This window comes from Bipolaris victoriae (assembly GCF_000527765.1).
Source record: "Bipolaris victoriae FI3 unplaced genomic scaffold scaffold_34, whole genome shotgun sequence".
NCBI lineage: Eukaryota > Fungi > Ascomycota > Dothideomycetes > Pleosporales > Pleosporaceae > Bipolaris > Bipolaris victoriae.
Genome location: NW_014575358.1, coordinates 77,060 through 92,740, shown reverse-complemented (window position 1 = coordinate 92,740; position 15,681 = coordinate 77,060). Strand labels below are relative to the sequence as shown.

General features: G+C 50.7%; 8 protein-coding genes across 8 annotated transcripts; 3 read left to right on the top strand and 5 right to left on the bottom strand.

The window, feature by feature from the left end:
* Positions 1-229: 229 nt before the first annotated feature.
* Positions 230-2,338, bottom strand: COCVIDRAFT_37005 (hypothetical protein; the record flags this gene model as incomplete). Its single annotated transcript, XM_014702035.1, has 1 exon — positions 230-2,338. One exon carries the CDS (start codon positions 2,336-2,338, stop codon positions 230-232), a length of 2,109 nt encoding a protein of 702 aa, XP_014557521.1.
* Positions 2,339-3,028: 690 nt separating this feature from the next.
* Positions 3,029-4,165, bottom strand: COCVIDRAFT_96960 (glycoside hydrolase family 105 protein; the record flags this gene model as incomplete). The annotated part of the gene is made up of 1 exon (XM_014702034.1): positions 3,029-4,165. The coding sequence occupies one exon, from the start codon at positions 4,163-4,165 to the stop codon at positions 3,029-3,031; it is 1,137 nt and encodes a 378-aa protein (XP_014557520.1).
* Positions 4,166-5,348: 1,183 nt separating this feature from the next.
* Positions 5,349-7,109, top strand: COCVIDRAFT_37003 (hypothetical protein; the record flags this gene model as incomplete). Its single annotated transcript, XM_014702033.1, has 4 exons — positions 5,349-5,618; positions 5,665-5,745; positions 5,799-6,087; positions 6,145-7,109. 4 exons carry the CDS (start codon positions 5,349-5,351, stop codon positions 7,107-7,109), a joined length of 1,605 nt encoding a protein of 534 aa, XP_014557519.1.
* A 171-nt stretch (positions 7,110-7,280) lies between these two features.
* COCVIDRAFT_37002 (hypothetical protein) lies at positions 7,281-8,249 on the bottom strand (the record flags this gene model as incomplete). Its single annotated transcript, XM_014702032.1, has 2 exons — positions 7,281-7,970; positions 8,196-8,249. 2 exons carry the CDS (start codon positions 8,247-8,249, stop codon positions 7,281-7,283), a joined length of 744 nt encoding a protein of 247 aa, XP_014557518.1.
* A 455-nt stretch (positions 8,250-8,704) lies between these two features.
* COCVIDRAFT_96923 (hypothetical protein) lies at positions 8,705-9,490 on the top strand (the record flags this gene model as incomplete). The annotated part of the gene is made up of 1 exon (XM_014702031.1): positions 8,705-9,490. One exon carries the CDS (start codon positions 8,705-8,707, stop codon positions 9,488-9,490), a length of 786 nt encoding a protein of 261 aa, XP_014557517.1.
* A 319-nt stretch (positions 9,491-9,809) lies between these two features.
* Positions 9,810-10,685, bottom strand: COCVIDRAFT_15237 (hypothetical protein; the record flags this gene model as incomplete). The annotated part of the gene is made up of 1 exon (XM_014701970.1): positions 9,810-10,685. The coding sequence occupies one exon, from the start codon at positions 10,683-10,685 to the stop codon at positions 9,810-9,812; it is 876 nt and encodes a 291-aa protein (XP_014557456.1).
* Positions 10,686-11,048: 363 nt separating this feature from the next.
* On the bottom strand, positions 11,049-11,527 carry COCVIDRAFT_96925 (hypothetical protein; the record flags this gene model as incomplete). Its single annotated transcript, XM_014702030.1, has 4 exons — positions 11,049-11,131; positions 11,190-11,253; positions 11,304-11,335; positions 11,386-11,527. 4 exons carry the CDS (start codon positions 11,525-11,527, stop codon positions 11,049-11,051), a joined length of 321 nt encoding a protein of 106 aa, XP_014557516.1.
* A 586-nt stretch (positions 11,528-12,113) lies between these two features.
* COCVIDRAFT_25858 (hypothetical protein) lies at positions 12,114-13,095 on the top strand (the record flags this gene model as incomplete). The annotated part of the gene is made up of 2 exons (XM_014701984.1): positions 12,114-12,744; positions 12,797-13,095. The coding sequence occupies 2 exons, from the start codon at positions 12,114-12,116 to the stop codon at positions 13,093-13,095; spliced, it is 930 nt and encodes a 309-aa protein (XP_014557470.1).
* Positions 13,096-15,681: the final 2,586 nt, after the last annotated feature.

The window sequence follows — 15,681 nt, the reverse complement described above, 5'->3', positions numbered from 1 at the left end:
ATTTCATCATTCGTCAAAAGTAACTACCTATGGGCAAATCTACCGAAGATACAGTTCGGGATATCCATTTACTCGTGATGCATAAAGGTCCACCACTCTAAGACTCCATCGAAGATTAAGCTCCGTCATCATGCAAAAGATGTAGAAAGAAAAGGAAAGCCATGACACATGAAAGGGATATCAAAGCGCCGACCAAACTTTTTGAAACCAGGCGACACAGGCGACACGCTTAGTCGACCTCCTCCATGGCGCTCTCGCCAGCGGCGGCGGGCGCCTCGGTTAAGGCCTCACCCTTCTCCTGCTCGGTCTCAACCTCCTCGTCGACATTCAGACCAAGAGAGACGAGCTTGTGGATGCGCTCAGCGTACTGAACAGGCTCGTCAATGGTGAAGCCAGAGACAAGGAGAGAGGTCTCGAAGAGAAGGAGGGTGATGGACTTGACAGTGCGGTCGTCCTCACCGTCAGCCTCAACCTTGCGCTTGAGCTCCTTGATGATGGCAGACTTGGGCGAGATCTCAAACGTCTTCTTGGAAGACATGTAAGAGCTCATAGAGGTGTCACGGAGAGCCTGGGCCTTCATGATACGCTCCATGTTGGCTGACCAACCGAACTGGCCGGTACGGATGGCACATGGTGAGCCGACGAGCTTGTGAGAGACAACAACCTTCTCGACCCTGTCGCCGAGGACGTTCTTCAGGCTCTTAGCCAGACCCTCGTACTCCTTCTCCTCAGCCTCACGGGCCTTCTTCTCCTCCTCGGACTCCTCAAGCTCAAAGTCCTTGGTGATGTCGACAAGCTTCTTGCCGTCGAACTCCTTGAGCTGAGTCATGGCGTACTCGTCAATGGGGTCAACGAGGAAGAGAACCTCGAAGCCCTTCTCCTTGAGAGTGTCGAGGAAGGGCGACTTCTGGACAGCCTTGAGCGACTCACCAGTGATGTAGTACATCTGCTTCTGGTGCTCAGGCATGCGGGTGACGTAGTCAGTGAGGGAGGTCTGCTCCTCACCAGACTTGGTGGAGTTGAAGCGGAGGAGCTTGGCGAGGGAAGCGCGGTTCTGGGAGTCCTCGTGGATACCAAGCTTGATGTTCTTGCCAAAGGCAGAGTAGAACTTGTCGAACTGCTCGCGGTCCTCGGCAATCTCGTTGAAGAGCTCGAGGGTCTTCTTGACAATGTTCTTGCGGATGACCTTCATGATCTTGTTCTGCTGGAGGGTCTCACGAGACAGGTTGAGGGGCAGGTCCTCGGAGTCGACGACACCCTTGACGAAGCTGAGCCACTCAGGGATCAGGTCAGTAGCATCGTCGGTGATGAAGACACGGCGGACGTAGAGCTTGATGTTGTTCTTGGTCTTCTTAGTCTCGAACAGGTCGAAAGGTGCGCGCTTGGGAACGAAGAGGATGGCACGGAACTCGAGCTGACCCTCAACGGAGAAGTGCTTGACGGCAAGGTGGTCTTCCCAGTCGTTGGATAGCGACTTGTAGAATGAGGCATACTCCTCAGTGGTGATGTCTTGTGGGTTGCGGGTCCAGATGGGCTTGGTCTTGTTGAGCTCCTCCTCCTCGATCTTGGACTCCTTGACCTTCTTGGTCTTCTTCTCCTTCTTCTCTTCCTCCTCGTCGACCTCCTCAACCTTGGGCTTCTTCTCGTCACCCTCCTCAACCTTCTCCTCGGTGGCCTCGTCATCCTCAACCTCCTTCTCGGTCTCCTTCAGGACGTGAAGGTAGATGGGGTATGAGATGAACTCGGAGTGCTTCTTGACAACCTCCTTGATCTTGCTCTCGTTGAGGTAGTCCATCTGCTCATCCTTGAGGTGGAGGATGATCTTGGTACCACGGCCGATCTGCTCGCCCTCGGTGTCTTCAGTGATCTTGAAGGTACCACCAGCACTTGACTCCCAGATGTACTGCTCGTCATCGTTGTTCTTTGATACGACGGTGACGCGGTCAGCGACGAGGTATGCGGAGTAGAAACCAACACCGAATTGACCAATCATGGAGATGTCGGCACCGGCTGACAGGGCCTCCATGAACTGCTTTGTGCCTGAGCGGGCAATCGTACCCAGGTTGTTGATGAGATCGGCCTTGGTCATACCAATACCGCTATCTTGGATGGTGAGGGTCTTGGCCTCCTTGTTGGGGATGATGTCGATGCGAAGGTCCTTGCCGCTGTCAAGCTTGCTTGGGTCTGAGAGGGCTTCATATCGGATCTTGTCGAGGGCATCGGAGGCGTTGGAGATGAGTTCTCGCAGGAAGATCTCCTTGTTCGAGTAGACGGTGTTGATGATGAGACCGAGCAGCTGAGAGATCTCAGCCTGGAACTCGAAAGTCTCCCCAGACATGGTGACGGGTGTGAAGTGTTCGGAGCTGCAAATGGTAGAGTCAGACGATGTTTTTTTGCAGCAAGTGATGGAAAGAGTAGACTAGATGTGCGGCTGATGCGGGGAAGACAAACAGTATGAGCGGGGTAATTGGAGTATTAGGCTCTTCTATTGGGCGAGAAAAAGAGCAAATTGCAAGACTGCAGTGTCTATGTGGTGAGAGAGAAAGAGAGCAATTCAATGAAGAAAAACGCAGAGGAGGCTCATGTTTGGGGCTCATATAGCCTTTGGTGGAGCTCGAGAATCTTCTAGACAGCATGGCAGAAAGGCAGAGAAGGTTGTCGCCTGGCCAATCAGCGCCCGCCTGCGCCTGCAATCGAGCCTCACCGCCAAACACGACTTCCCCGCCCTGTCGAGACGCGTCCACCGAATTCCACCACCATCGCTTTCTCCACGCCCTGCTACCCATTCGGTCCGTTGGCTACAAGGCTACAAATAATTATAGCTTCATCGCATGCCTGAAATAGAGCAGCACCTCCGCATCCGTCCTCCGACACCCCAGCCTTCACGTACGCGACCCCGCCGAGACTCACACCACTTGCACAACAACTTGGACTATGAGACCTAGACAATGAATCGGCGGCCCTCACGGGTATTGGTACATTGCAGACACGTATCATACATAAATCGTGTCTTAGCATGATGGATTCGTTAGATAAAGGTCCTCATGAACTCTCCAAGTGCCATAATGGCCATGGCCTGTCCATACGGCATGCTAGTAATCTTGATGTCCTTGTAATGCTGTAAATCATGACCCATGGCCGTGCCAAAGCTCGTCTCTGTCAGCTCGCCCTCGGCATTGATCTTGCCCATGACAGCCTTGATCGCCTTTACTGCGCTCTCCAGGAACACGTCTCCGCTAATATACCGCTTCCGGCACGCCTTGAGCATACCGTATGCGAAGCCCGCCGTGGCTGATGACTCTTCATAACTGCCCTCGGAAATGGGAATGTCGAGCAGGGTGCGCCACATGCCACTCTCTGCTTGACATTTGACTAGCGCCCGGCATTGCGACTCAAGAATTCCCACGAGGAACTGCCGTAGCGGATCACTCTCCTTGAGATCTAGAAGTTCAATGAAATCCGGGATAGCAATCGTGAGCCACGAGTTTCCGCGTGCCCATCGTGCTTTGCCAAAGTTGTGTCCGACCTCCAATCCACCCTTGTCTTCCCACTTCCAGCCGTGGTAGAACAAGCCAGTGCTTGTATCGCATAGGTACTGGCAGTGCAGAATGAATTGGCGCTTCGCTTCTTCTACGTACTCTGGGCGGTTCAGGGTAAGACCAATCTTTGCCAACGGCAGCGCGCTCATCATCAGTGTGTCATCCCAGAGCTCATCCTTGTTGAACGAGTTGTACGTCTCGTGCTGGAATCCGCCAAACTTGGTGCGGGGCAGCCCGTGCATGACCCACTCAGCCCAGGTGTCCAGCCATGGAACAAATGTCTTGTTGCCCGTCTCTTCGTACAAGTATGCCAATGAGAGGAATGGGCTCATTGTATTGATATTCTTGGTCGTGCCCTTCGCGAGTTGCTTGTCAAACCAGCCTTTTATGATGTCGAGTGTGGCCGTGCTACCCGTCAGCGTGTAGTAATGCCATAGCCCGTACAGTCCAATTCCGTGAGTCCATTCCCAGCCATCCCAGCCCTTGGTATCGATTATGCGTCCATCGTCGAGTTTGAGTAGGAACTCGCCGGTTGTGTCGTGAATGTTGATCAGGTTGTGAGTTAGGAGAAGGATCTTCTCATCTATCTGGCCTTTCGTTAGACCATGCACTGTGAGTGTTGACATGGCGGATGTGGATTCTGAGATGTTTGGTGAATTTGGAATGGCTGCTCTTGGGCAGTGGAAACTAGATATCGAGCAGCAAAATCCCAATTGCTCTCACGAAGTGCACAAGAAGAAGACGAGAAGCGGAGGCGCGACAGGTTATCAACACGCGTAGTCCAGCGGGTGGGTATTGGGCCAGACATGTGAACCAAGCCCTACAGAGTGGGGTCACAGACCGGGGCAACTCAGAGACTCCGACTGCATACCTCAAGACTTGGTGTAAACCATTGCCAGATTTTCGTGCCAATCTGCACCGAACTTGTTCATTTCTGTACCGACACAGGCTTGGCACACGTGGATTTCGCACCAGCTTCTTGGTCCCTGGAAAGCCACGACTCATCCCCGCATCTGAATCAACACCAAAAGACTCGTCATTGTGTGTTGAAAGGCCACAGGAAGATGCCTTTCGCATTCGCCATGTATTGCGCCGACCCTCGTCGATCATTACGCCGACTCCGCGGGAGGCTATTGCGCAGGCGGCCAAGATCAGCAATGAACCGTCAAGGGAAACACGGCCGCCGTTTAAATAGCCCTTGCTAACCGACTCGCATCCAAGCTGGGGAAGCCAGCCGCCATCAGCTCCAGCCCGAAGGAATATTTCCACCAGCCATCAGGCAGCTGGTGGCCTACCACTCGCATCTTCGGCATCATGTGTGCCGAGACAATCCTCTTCCGGGAGACATGCCAAGTCGTGGCTTTCTTCACAGTGCTTAATCCTACGTGCTTGTCTCTCTGCATTGTAGGCCACCACGCAAATTGTGTGGATACCAGGTCCGTGGGGTTGCTGACCTTAACAAAGAGCGACTGAAGTTGCAGCAATGGCGCCCATTTGGCCGGGCTAGCAGCAGCACGCCTGTGAAGATCATTTGCTATGCTGGGGCGGGGCAACCGATGAGGTGACTATGTTCAACCGTCAATACAGGCTTGCCGTGAGGTAGTGTACATGCCCCATTGTATGTGATTTGCGGAGGAGCCCGCCGGGGTACGGGGTAGACTGGGGTACGCTCGGACGCACCAGACATATGATCCGGGTAGAAATATCATCTCAAGTGGCCCTCCAACTCAGCACCTCACCGCAAGTGTTGGGGCACTTTAGCTTCCATCCCTATTTCCTTCAATTGCCAGTCCCCGAAAGGCTTTCAGTATGGCTGCTGCTAGAGACAGCGCCGACAAGGTGCAGGGCTTGCCTGCCACTGCTGGCCACCTCAACGATAAGGATGTCAACGAGGTTGAGCGTGTGCTGTCGGCTGGCGACGAGAAAGGCGAACATGTCAACTACGAACGTATCGATCGAGAAGTCGCGCAGTATGTCAGCGAGACTGAAATATACATCTCGGAAGAGGAGAACAAGCGATTGAAAAAGTTGATCGACAGGCGTGTGCTTCCTATCATGGTCTTTACCTATTTTTTGCAGGTAATTATCCTTAACGGATTATCTCGTCTCTTTCTAATTCAACAAGTCTCTCGATAAAGGCACCATGTCCATGACTTCCATCATGGGTATCCGCGACGATATTCCAGTCCTTCATTCAAAGCAGACAGTGAGTTCCAAAGCATACAGAAGTCTGCACGACACAAAATTGACACTTAATAGTTCGGATGGCTCACCACTTGTATCTACCTCGCTGTACTCGTTGTCGAGTACCCCACCAATTGGATCCTGCAGAGAGTGCCAGTCGCCAAATACCTCGGTCTCAACATTCTTGCATGGAGCGTCGTGCTTGCATGTCATGCCCTCTGCTTTAGCTTTCCAGCGCTTATCTCTGTCCGAACCCTGCTTGGTATTTTTGAGGCAGTCTGCCAGCCTGCTTTTCTCATCATGACTTCACTTTGGTACAAGCGAGAGGAGCAAGCTTCGATTGTGACTTACTGGTACATGATGAGTAAGTTAACATGCATTGAAATCGTATTACTATGTATTTGCTAATCTTGTGCATCAGACGGTATGCAACAAATTGTTGGTGGTCTTTTGGCCTACTGCTTTTCACAAATCAGACATCCAAGCTTCAAGAGCCACCCGGGAAATGCATCAATTCGGTCATGGCAGGCCATTTTCATCACCTACGGTTGCATCTCCTTTTTGTGGGGATTGTTCGTTATTTGGAGGCTTCCCGACAGCCCTATGCGCGCAAAGTGCTGGTCGGAAGAAGACAAGAAGCTGATGGTCGAGCGTGTACGCTCCAACCAGACTGGTCTTCAAAACAAGAAGTTTCGCGCGTACCAGTTCAAGGAAGCACTTCTCGACCCCCAGACCTACTGCTACATGGGTATCCAGATATTCACCACGCTTCCTACTTCTGGACTTGGTGCTTTTTACAACATCATCGTCCAAGGACTCGGATTCAGTATTCTTGAGACTCAGCTTCTGGCCATGGTTCTTGGCGCCATTATCATCTTCACGCTCATGAGCTCGGTCTATATCGTCAAGAAGACACAGCAGAACCTTCTGACTATGGCCATATATCTGATCCCAGCTTTCACAGGTACCATTGTCATCATGACTGTTAAGAATACAAACAGCGCAACCCGAGCCGGTCTGCTCATCAGCTACTGGATCGTCTTTACCTTTTGGGCAGCCCAAGGTCTCGGTATGTCCATGCTGACGCGTAATGTCGGAGGGCAAACCAAGAAGTCCGTCTGCATCACCATGAACTTTTTTGCCTGGTGCGCCGGCAACGCTATTGGCCCCAAGGTCTTCTTCGACAATGACCCTCGCTACCTCAAGACGTTGGCCATTCATCTTGGTTGCTACTCTGCTCTCGTCTGCGTCATTATCTTTTTACGGTTCAACCTCACGCTCCGTAACAAGAAGAAGGACCGTGAGTTTGGCACGGAAATCAACAATACCCATGGTTTCGAGGATTTGACGGATAGAGAGAATCCCAACTTCCGTTATGTGTACTAGACATTGCGAGAACTACAGGAAACTGTTATTTAATAAATAGAATGAATTATGCCAGCGCATCGATGGGAATGCACCAATATTATCACTTTCATAATTACTTGTATCACTCGCGCACAAAGACTGTACTGATAAACTCGAATTCGATACCTCATCTAAAATCCCCCCATCATTCTACTCCCCACCCCCATCATCCAACTTCCTATTCTCCCTCGCACTCCCCTCCAACCCCGCCATAATCGCCTTATCCTCCCCAGGAATCCTCATTTCAAACACCTCCCTCACAACCGCATACTCGTAATACCCACACCGCGCAATCGGCTGCGTCTTCCTGACATCAATCTTGCCATCCGTCAACACGCGCTCATCAATATGCACGCCAACCACCTTCCCGATAACCACATCTACAGACCCCATTGGCGGATTTCCTGGGAGACGCAACGTGCTGTGGTACTCGCACTCGAATTTGACGGGACTCTGCTTTACCATTGGGATAAACATCTGCTCGTGCTTCCCAGCCGCCTCCGCTCCATCTCGAGGGGCGATGCGCACAGAGCTAAGCTTACTGCCTTCCTTTTCCAGCCCCGCTTTCTCGAATTCGTCAACGCCATAGGCTTCTTGGACTGCGCTGATGTTGACTTGCTCGCGCAGCTCGTACGTAGCTAGGTTCCAGATGAATTTCCCGGTCGCTTCGACGTTGCGGACTGTGTCTTTTTGTGTGGAGCTGGGAGTTTGGTTTGCGCTGAACATTACGTAGGGGGGGTCGAAGGTGAGGTTGTTGAATTGGGAGTAAGGGGCGAGGTTTGCGGTGCCGGTGGGGGAGAGGGTCGAGATCCAGCCGATGGGTCGGGGCACGACGCAGGCCTGGGGTATGTGTGAATTGGTTGCATTTGGGATTTGAAATTTATAGGAAATATTTCGGAGTTGAGAATGGTGTAGATTGGGGAATTGAGTGTTCAGTGATGTTGGGTTGGAATGGCATAATGGTTTCTCATCGTGCTGGGAATGGCGAAATGAATATTTGCCAAACACCATGTATCCTCTGAATATAGCATTGTATACAATTGGAGAAATTTAAATGCCACTTACCTTGAATGGATCGTATGGTAGCCCATGATCTTCCTTGCCCGGTCGGTAAAACATGTTTGTCTCCCAGTGCTACCTTCTCCTAAAACAAGTATATTTTCCTTCTTACACAAGAGTCTGTGAACAAATATATCTCAGAAAGGTACGAGGTATGTACCATTGTGCCCCCCCTTGTCAGGACACATGGCCAGTATATAAACCCCATTCCACTCTGTCAGAAGCTTGTTGTTTTGGTGGGGCAGTATCTTCCGCTACGGATGCTACTGCGGGGTTCCCTACGTACATATCGGGATCCCGCAATCGGCACATCTAGGCGGGAAAGACTTGTGTGCTGAATGCGTAGTTGCGTCATTACATCATAATTCCAACAGATACACACCATGGCTTCTTACAGTATAGTTTCCCTAGTCGTAGTTTCCACAATGAGATTGTAATACACTAGATATAGAGCAAAGAGATATCAATTCCTCCTTCACCACCAACATAAAAAACCCCCCAATATCCGTACCAGCATGTCCCCCATAGAAACAATCTTAATAACAGGCGCCTCCTCCGGCCTTGGCCTCACCTTCCTAACGCACTACCTCTCCCTTTCCACCCCAACACCCAAAATCGTAGCCCTAGACACCCACCCTTTACCCGGAAGAATCGCTACACCACACCCACCAACCCTTTCCTTCCACCGCCTCGACATCACCAGCGCCTCCGCGGTTCAAACCCTCGCATCAACCTACGCCCACACACCCATTACTCTAATCCTTCACTGCGCCGGCATCCGCGGCCTAGTCCCATCAATAGTATCCCGCGAGAAAGATGGAACCCGCAACGTCGCAAGCACCGAGACACTGGAAGTCATGGATAAAGAAACAATGATGCGAACGTTCGAAGTAAACACTTGGGGAACATTTAATCTTATCAAATCTTTTTTGCCATCTCTCCTCTCCTCTTCGGCATCGTCACTGGAAAATACCAGTATCACACGCCCCAAAGTTGTCATTCTCTCCTCACGCATGTCATCTATCTTGGCGAATTCTGCGGGGGGAGCCTACGCGTATCGAGCTAGTAAAGCAGCGCTGAATGCGGTGATGAGGAGTTTTGTGATTGATGTGCCGCAGGTGCAGTTTTTGCTGTTGCATCCGGGGAGGGTGGAGACGGGGCTGGTGGCGTGGAAGGAGGAAGGGGCGGTGAGCGTGGAGGAGAGTGTGAGGGATTGCTTGAGGGTTTTGGAGAGGATGAGGGAAGAGGAGTGGGCGAGCGGGAGGTTAGTAGATCGGTTTGGGGAGGAAATTGGGTGGTGAGGAAGAGGGGAAATGGTGGACTTGGTCAAGAGGGTGGGGATGATCGGTTCTTGTGGATATCGTTAACTGGCTGTGGCATTCACAGTAGCAAGATGCAGCTGTAAAGTTGCATCATGTTCTTTGACTCTTGCAGTGTGCATCTAGAGTCCGTTGGTTTTCATTGCTGTCATTATGTAATATGTAGCAGCAAATGTCATGTACGGCGCTTGTGATGCATTTAGGCATCACTTTCCCTCTGTTCAGCCTTGGGGTCATGAATGCGCACTCTTGATCGGCGCTCTGATATAAAAACGATGCATGTAACTCCAGTGCAAGAGCATCATTGATCATCGCCCAACGTCTTTTCTGCATCTTCCTCGCAAACGTCTGTTGGTATGCCCTCCTCGCCTTCTCTTCGCCCCGCACTGGATATCTTGTGCGCAATACCCAAACCTCTCTCAATACCTTGAACCAACCCTTCCAACGCCCCAAAAATGTCGCCTTGTTGTTCTCGTGCCTCAGTCAGCTTGTCTATTCCGGCCTCGGCCTTTCCTTTGTTCTTTCGCGGTATCTCAACACCTTCTATGCGTAGCATGTAGCCTGGATCTGGAGAGTCCTCGTCGAAAGAGGGAGCTGTCCGCACGCCCGTGTCTATTATCTGCCACTCTGGTGATAGCGACTGTGCATCCACGATTGTGCGTCCATCTTCGCCTACATCGACAATAAGGTAGTGTTCCTTAACACCTGGTATGGGTGGCGGAAACGGCGACTCGACTGGTGGGTCTTGTTCATATTCCTCTCCCTCAACCTCTTCTTCATCACCTTCCTGACCCCGACGTCGATCCCCGGCAGCCGGTGCATCGTGTGGAAGGTATCGTGTATCGTCTAGCCCTAAGCCTCGCATCGAGGCTGCAGTGACAATGGTAGGATCGTCGTCTGCGAAGACATAGTGGACATAAGGGTGGTAGTGCTCTCCCGATGTCGTATCTTCAATCAAGGCGAAGAAGGGTCGGAAGTTTGGTGGTGGTAGCAGGGGTTGCTCAGCATTAGGCTCGGGGTATGGTATGTCGTCGTCCTCCGGCGCGTCGCCAAACTCTTGTTGCTCGTTGGGATCATCACCAGGAGGATAATCTGGGTGATCTAGGGGTTTCGTACGTGGCGAGGGGGTTGCGCGAGGTATTGGCGGTGGTTCTGGAGTGTCGAGGTTGGCAGACATGTTTGGGAGATTGATGGCGGAGTGGAGTTAGTGGAGCTCGGGAGAGCGAGCTCTAGCTCAGATGCATGATCGATAAGACAGGTGGTCCATGCACACTACCCTTCCGACAGCCGGGAAGTGGGACAAAACGCAGGTACCGGAGACACCATGACTTGATCAGATGGCGTGTTTGAAGCAATCCTTGGGGTACCAAACGTGCCAACGACAATTATATCGATGGTCCAAATAATCCAAACTCCAATTTCGTCAGACCCTACGCGTCACTCAATGTTTCTACAAGAAGTCCCGTCGTATGTTCCCCAAGACATTAATGGAAGACTCGTCATTCGTACAGGATTCGTCGGTAACAAGCCAGTTCGAAGATTACAGGGGACTTGTATCCGGTTCCTGTATCTGTCTGGGCGTCTCGGTGGCGGTTGGCGCGTCTTGACTCTTTGACTTGAATGCTGTGTCGGGATATCAGTAAGGTCTTTGGACATCTTAGACAGTGGAGGATTGACTTACGCTGGCGACACATGGGACACTTTTCCAAAGAGCTCTCCTGCTTTAACCAGTCGAAAATACAGTGCTGGGTTGCTGTTAGCTGTGCGTGGGTCGTTTCGACGAGTGGTAGTTTACCATGTGAAAAGAGTGATTGCATTCTCCAAGTACTAGCTCTGATCAGCTGGCATGAGAAAAAAGTGGGTATTCCTGGACTTACGTAGCGGGCACTCATCGCCTGGGAATTTGCACTTGGAACAGGTGCTGTCGTATGGGTTGCGACAGATTCCACAGACATCGTCATCGGGCATGTCCCAGTGCCAAGCTGCGACAGCGTTCCATTCGCGGATAGTTACTTTCATGGTTTTGGTCTTTGTCCAATTTATGGTATTCAAGGACGTTGCGTATGTGAGTATGAAGCAAAGACTATCAGCAGCATCAAAACGCGCCCAGGCGGCAGAGTCTCGGGCGGTGAGAGGCGGAGATTGGGCGTTAATTCCGGCAGGGGGTCTGAGCTCAAGCTTTGCTGCAGCCACAGCAAAGCTACGAGATGTACACAATTGCAACACCAGAATCTGACCTGCACAGTGCTATCAGTGCTTGAGTAAGCCGTCAGAACCAGATTTGTTCGAGGTCGCATCTCAAAATGCATTAACAATCACGCCATAGTCTCGCCCTGATCCGCTGCGGTTCAGTTCCCCGCACTTATCAGTATTAGTAGCTTCCACCTGCCCCTCCGGCTTGGTCACGAAATATTGAGCGACGAAGGCATCACCTCGCCGTCTTCTCCACTTATCCCACCAGTGCTATCTCCATCCTCGCCGACTCCAACAACTAACCACTGCAGCTTGCAAAATGTTTGTCTCACGTTTCCACTGTTCTTTGCGCTCCCCATCTTCCTTTGTCTCGTCTCTCCGGTATCCAGTCTCTGTAGCCAACAGGCGCGCAATGTCATCGCACGAGAAACTCCGTTCTTACCTTGTTACCCCAGCAGAGCTCAATTCGGCCCTAAAAATCAATGCCAGCAAGCTCTCGCACGAACCTCGCATCATTCCCCTCTGTGCATCCTGGTTCCTTCCCAATGACGACCGCAATGGCTACGAAACTTTTCTTGCGCAGCACATTCCCCATTCTCAATTTTTCGATCTAGACGCTGTCAAGGATGTGCATTCGCCGTACCCCCACATGCTCCCTTCCCCTTCCGAGTTCGCTGACGCAGTGAGACATCTGGGTATCCGTCGCGAAGACAGTGTAGTCGTGTATGATAGCAAAGAGCTAGGCATCTTTTCTGCGCCCCGCGTTGGCTGGACATTCCAAGTTTTTGGTCATCCAAGAGTCCATGTACTCAACAACTTCCGCAAGTGGGTCGATGAGGGATACCCCACAGAAAGCGGCGAACCCAAGGCGCCCAAGATAACCGAGTACGAGGTACCGCAGCTGGACGAGAAGAAAGTCATTGCTTTCGAAGAAGTCAAAGAAATTGCAAAAGAGTTGGGCAAAGAGGGAGCCGATGAGGTGCAGATCTTGGATGCGAGGAGTCTAGGAAGATGGAAGGGCGTCGACCCAGAGCCCAGAGAAGGTACACAGAAAACCGCCAGTACAAACAAGTAGCAGCATACTGACAACCACAGGCCTATCCTCTGGCCATATTCCTTTCTCCATCTCTTTACCAGTCGCCGACCTCCTCGACCCCAATGACAAGACCCTCCTCCCTGCTTCCAAGCTCAAGGCCGTCTTCGAATCAAAGGGCATAAAGCCTGACGTACCTATCATCAGTAGCTGCGGCACTGGCGTTACTGCAGCCATTATCGATGCTGCCCTGACCGAAGCTGGATACCCGACACAACAAAGGCGTCTATACGATGGCAGCTGGACGGAATGGGCTCAGCGCGTCAAGCCTACTGAGGGTCTCATCCACAAGACATTGTAGATAAGCAGAAGTCACACGAGAGATTGATATGAGATGCAACCCATTCCCTTGAAGGAAGTTGATACCCTTTCTCGAATTTTATGTACAAATAGTTTAGTTAGGAAATATATATGTGCCAAGAGTCCAAAAGTACTCATGAACATGCTCTTCTAAACAGAAAATCGGTACATATTTCCTTGCAAGACTCAAATCATACATCTGTACATTCTGAGATACAAAAAAGAATCTATATGAAACCCTAAACGGGTTCCACCAGTTGACGTTGCCGTGACCACATCTTTTATACGCCGGTATACAAACGAAACTAAAGCAAAGATAGTGGCTAGTGGTGGTGCCAATACAGCCAAAAATCGATACGTCGAAAACAACAAGGGAGAATAAACGAGAATATCCAACTTTTCAAGCCTGCTCCAGCAAAACTCTCTATCCCAACGACTGATCCGAACACTATGCTTGCGAAGACGTGACCGGAGACGACGGTAAACCCAGCTTCGCACCAGAACGACAATCGAGATACGTCTCAAGAAATTCTTTGACCTGCTTGTTCGTGCCACCCAGGTTTCTCAGTGGAAGTGCTACGACCGACAAACCCTTGAGTGAGCGGGCTCGACTCACTGTTTTTATCATGTCAGCCATTGTCTTTTACTGCCCATATTTGCTCATTTGATGGCGTATGTGTGTTTTAGGAAGGGGAAAGAAAAGTGAAGAAAGCACAAGTGCCGACTTACGAGCAACATAAATCTGACTCGGCTCAAACGCATCGCGCAGATTGACTATAACACGGTCAAGTGTCATGCCCTATTTCCAAGCACATATCAGTACAAATGACACAATTGAATTGGATTGGACACGAGAGAAAAGGACGAACCTGCGACTTATGCACTGTAATTGCGTAACCCGCTATGAGCGGTATTTGCGTTCGGGAAAGCAAGCTCGGATCCGGCTCCTGCTGCTTATTCTCGCCCGCCACCTCTTCATTCCCCAACTCGCTGTACGCGCAGTCTGCGTAAATTGATTCTTTAAGACCGTTGTCGAATAGCACAATGGGCCAAGGCTGGTGCCCATTGTCTTTGGCGAAGGCTTTAATTTGGTGTTGAGCGTAGCCGGCATGGGGGCCTCGCAGAGTACCTTCCATGTCATCTGGATCCTTTGCTTTGCGGGGAAGTCGGTCAGGGTTGAAAGGTTCGAAGGCGATGATTGTGCCTTGGGCACCGTTTACGAGACCGCTTTGGGGTCTGAGGTTGGATTGGAGGACTACGCGCATGCCTTCTTTTAGTTCGGTATAGGCGTCGTAGCGGTGGTCTTTCTGTGAAATGGTTAGTTGTGTTCTGGACGGGAAGAAGAGTGTCATACTAATTGATATAGGGTTCTAGGATCACCGAGTCCTGGTTTAGTGTATTTTTCTAGTGATTGATCGTCTCGGTGATGTTGCTTCCAGTTGAAATGATCCAAGCAGTGATACTTGCGGGGTGCGGATGGAAGTCGAGCAACGTTCTCGCTATTGATACGATCCACGTCTCGGCGCAATGAGAAAATCTTGATTGCGTTTTCCGTCTCCGACGTGTGATTTAGGAGTATCTTGGCGTGGTTGGGGACAATGATGCCATCTGTCACACGTCAGTATCTATACGAGAATGCAGGACCACATGCAGAGAAAAAGAGCTATAAAACACAAAACGTGGTGTAAAAACGTTACAATCTTACCTCTGCGAATCTTCTGGAGAATAGAAATAAACTTTCTATCGTTTTGTCTATGAATCTCGGTCAAGTTTACATGCTCAAAATTGCAATCCTAATATTGTTAAAGCAGTTCAACAAAGCTTACAGTAGGAGACACCATCATACCTGCCATGCTTGACTTCGAAAAGCCCACTTATCCGTATCTGGCCACATATCGTAACGGCAATTCTTGTTCTCGCAATGGTGTATTAGTTCGCCCCGGGTTTCTTTATGTATAAGATTCCAGCCACATCCCATGCAATGAATGAACGGTTTCACTGGGGCAAGCTGGCAAAACTACACACTGTATTAGTAGTTTTTCAACAGATAATAGCAAGAAACCTACGTCTCCAGTAACAACCACCTGCTTACCGCCAAACGGATGGCCGCCCCCCATCGCACCCATAGCTGCCTTCATAATTTCGTTCAATCGCTCGAATAGCAGATTCTCAACCATGCTGATTTCATCAATAACAAGAACGTCAGTCGAGTCGAATCGTTTCCAGACATCTTTTCCATGAGCAGCTTCCTTCAACTTGTCCAGAGGCTTTTTCATACTGTCAGGTGTCCACCCAGCAAAGGCCCATGTAGTCTGTCCGCCAACATTCAAGGCTGCGAGATTCGTTGGTGCTACAATCTGAACCCTCAGTCCCTTTGCCTTAAGCTCTCTGACAAAGGCCTTGAGGATAGTAGACTTGCCGCACCCTGCGGACCCGGTGTAAAATACATTTTTCCTATCTTGAACAATAAGATCGACCACTCGTCTCTGTTCAGCGCTTAATTGGGGTTCGGGTTCCGGTACATAAGTATCTACTGGAGCGAATTGTGCCTGCGAACTTTGCACGAGTTGTTGTTCTGAAACACTTG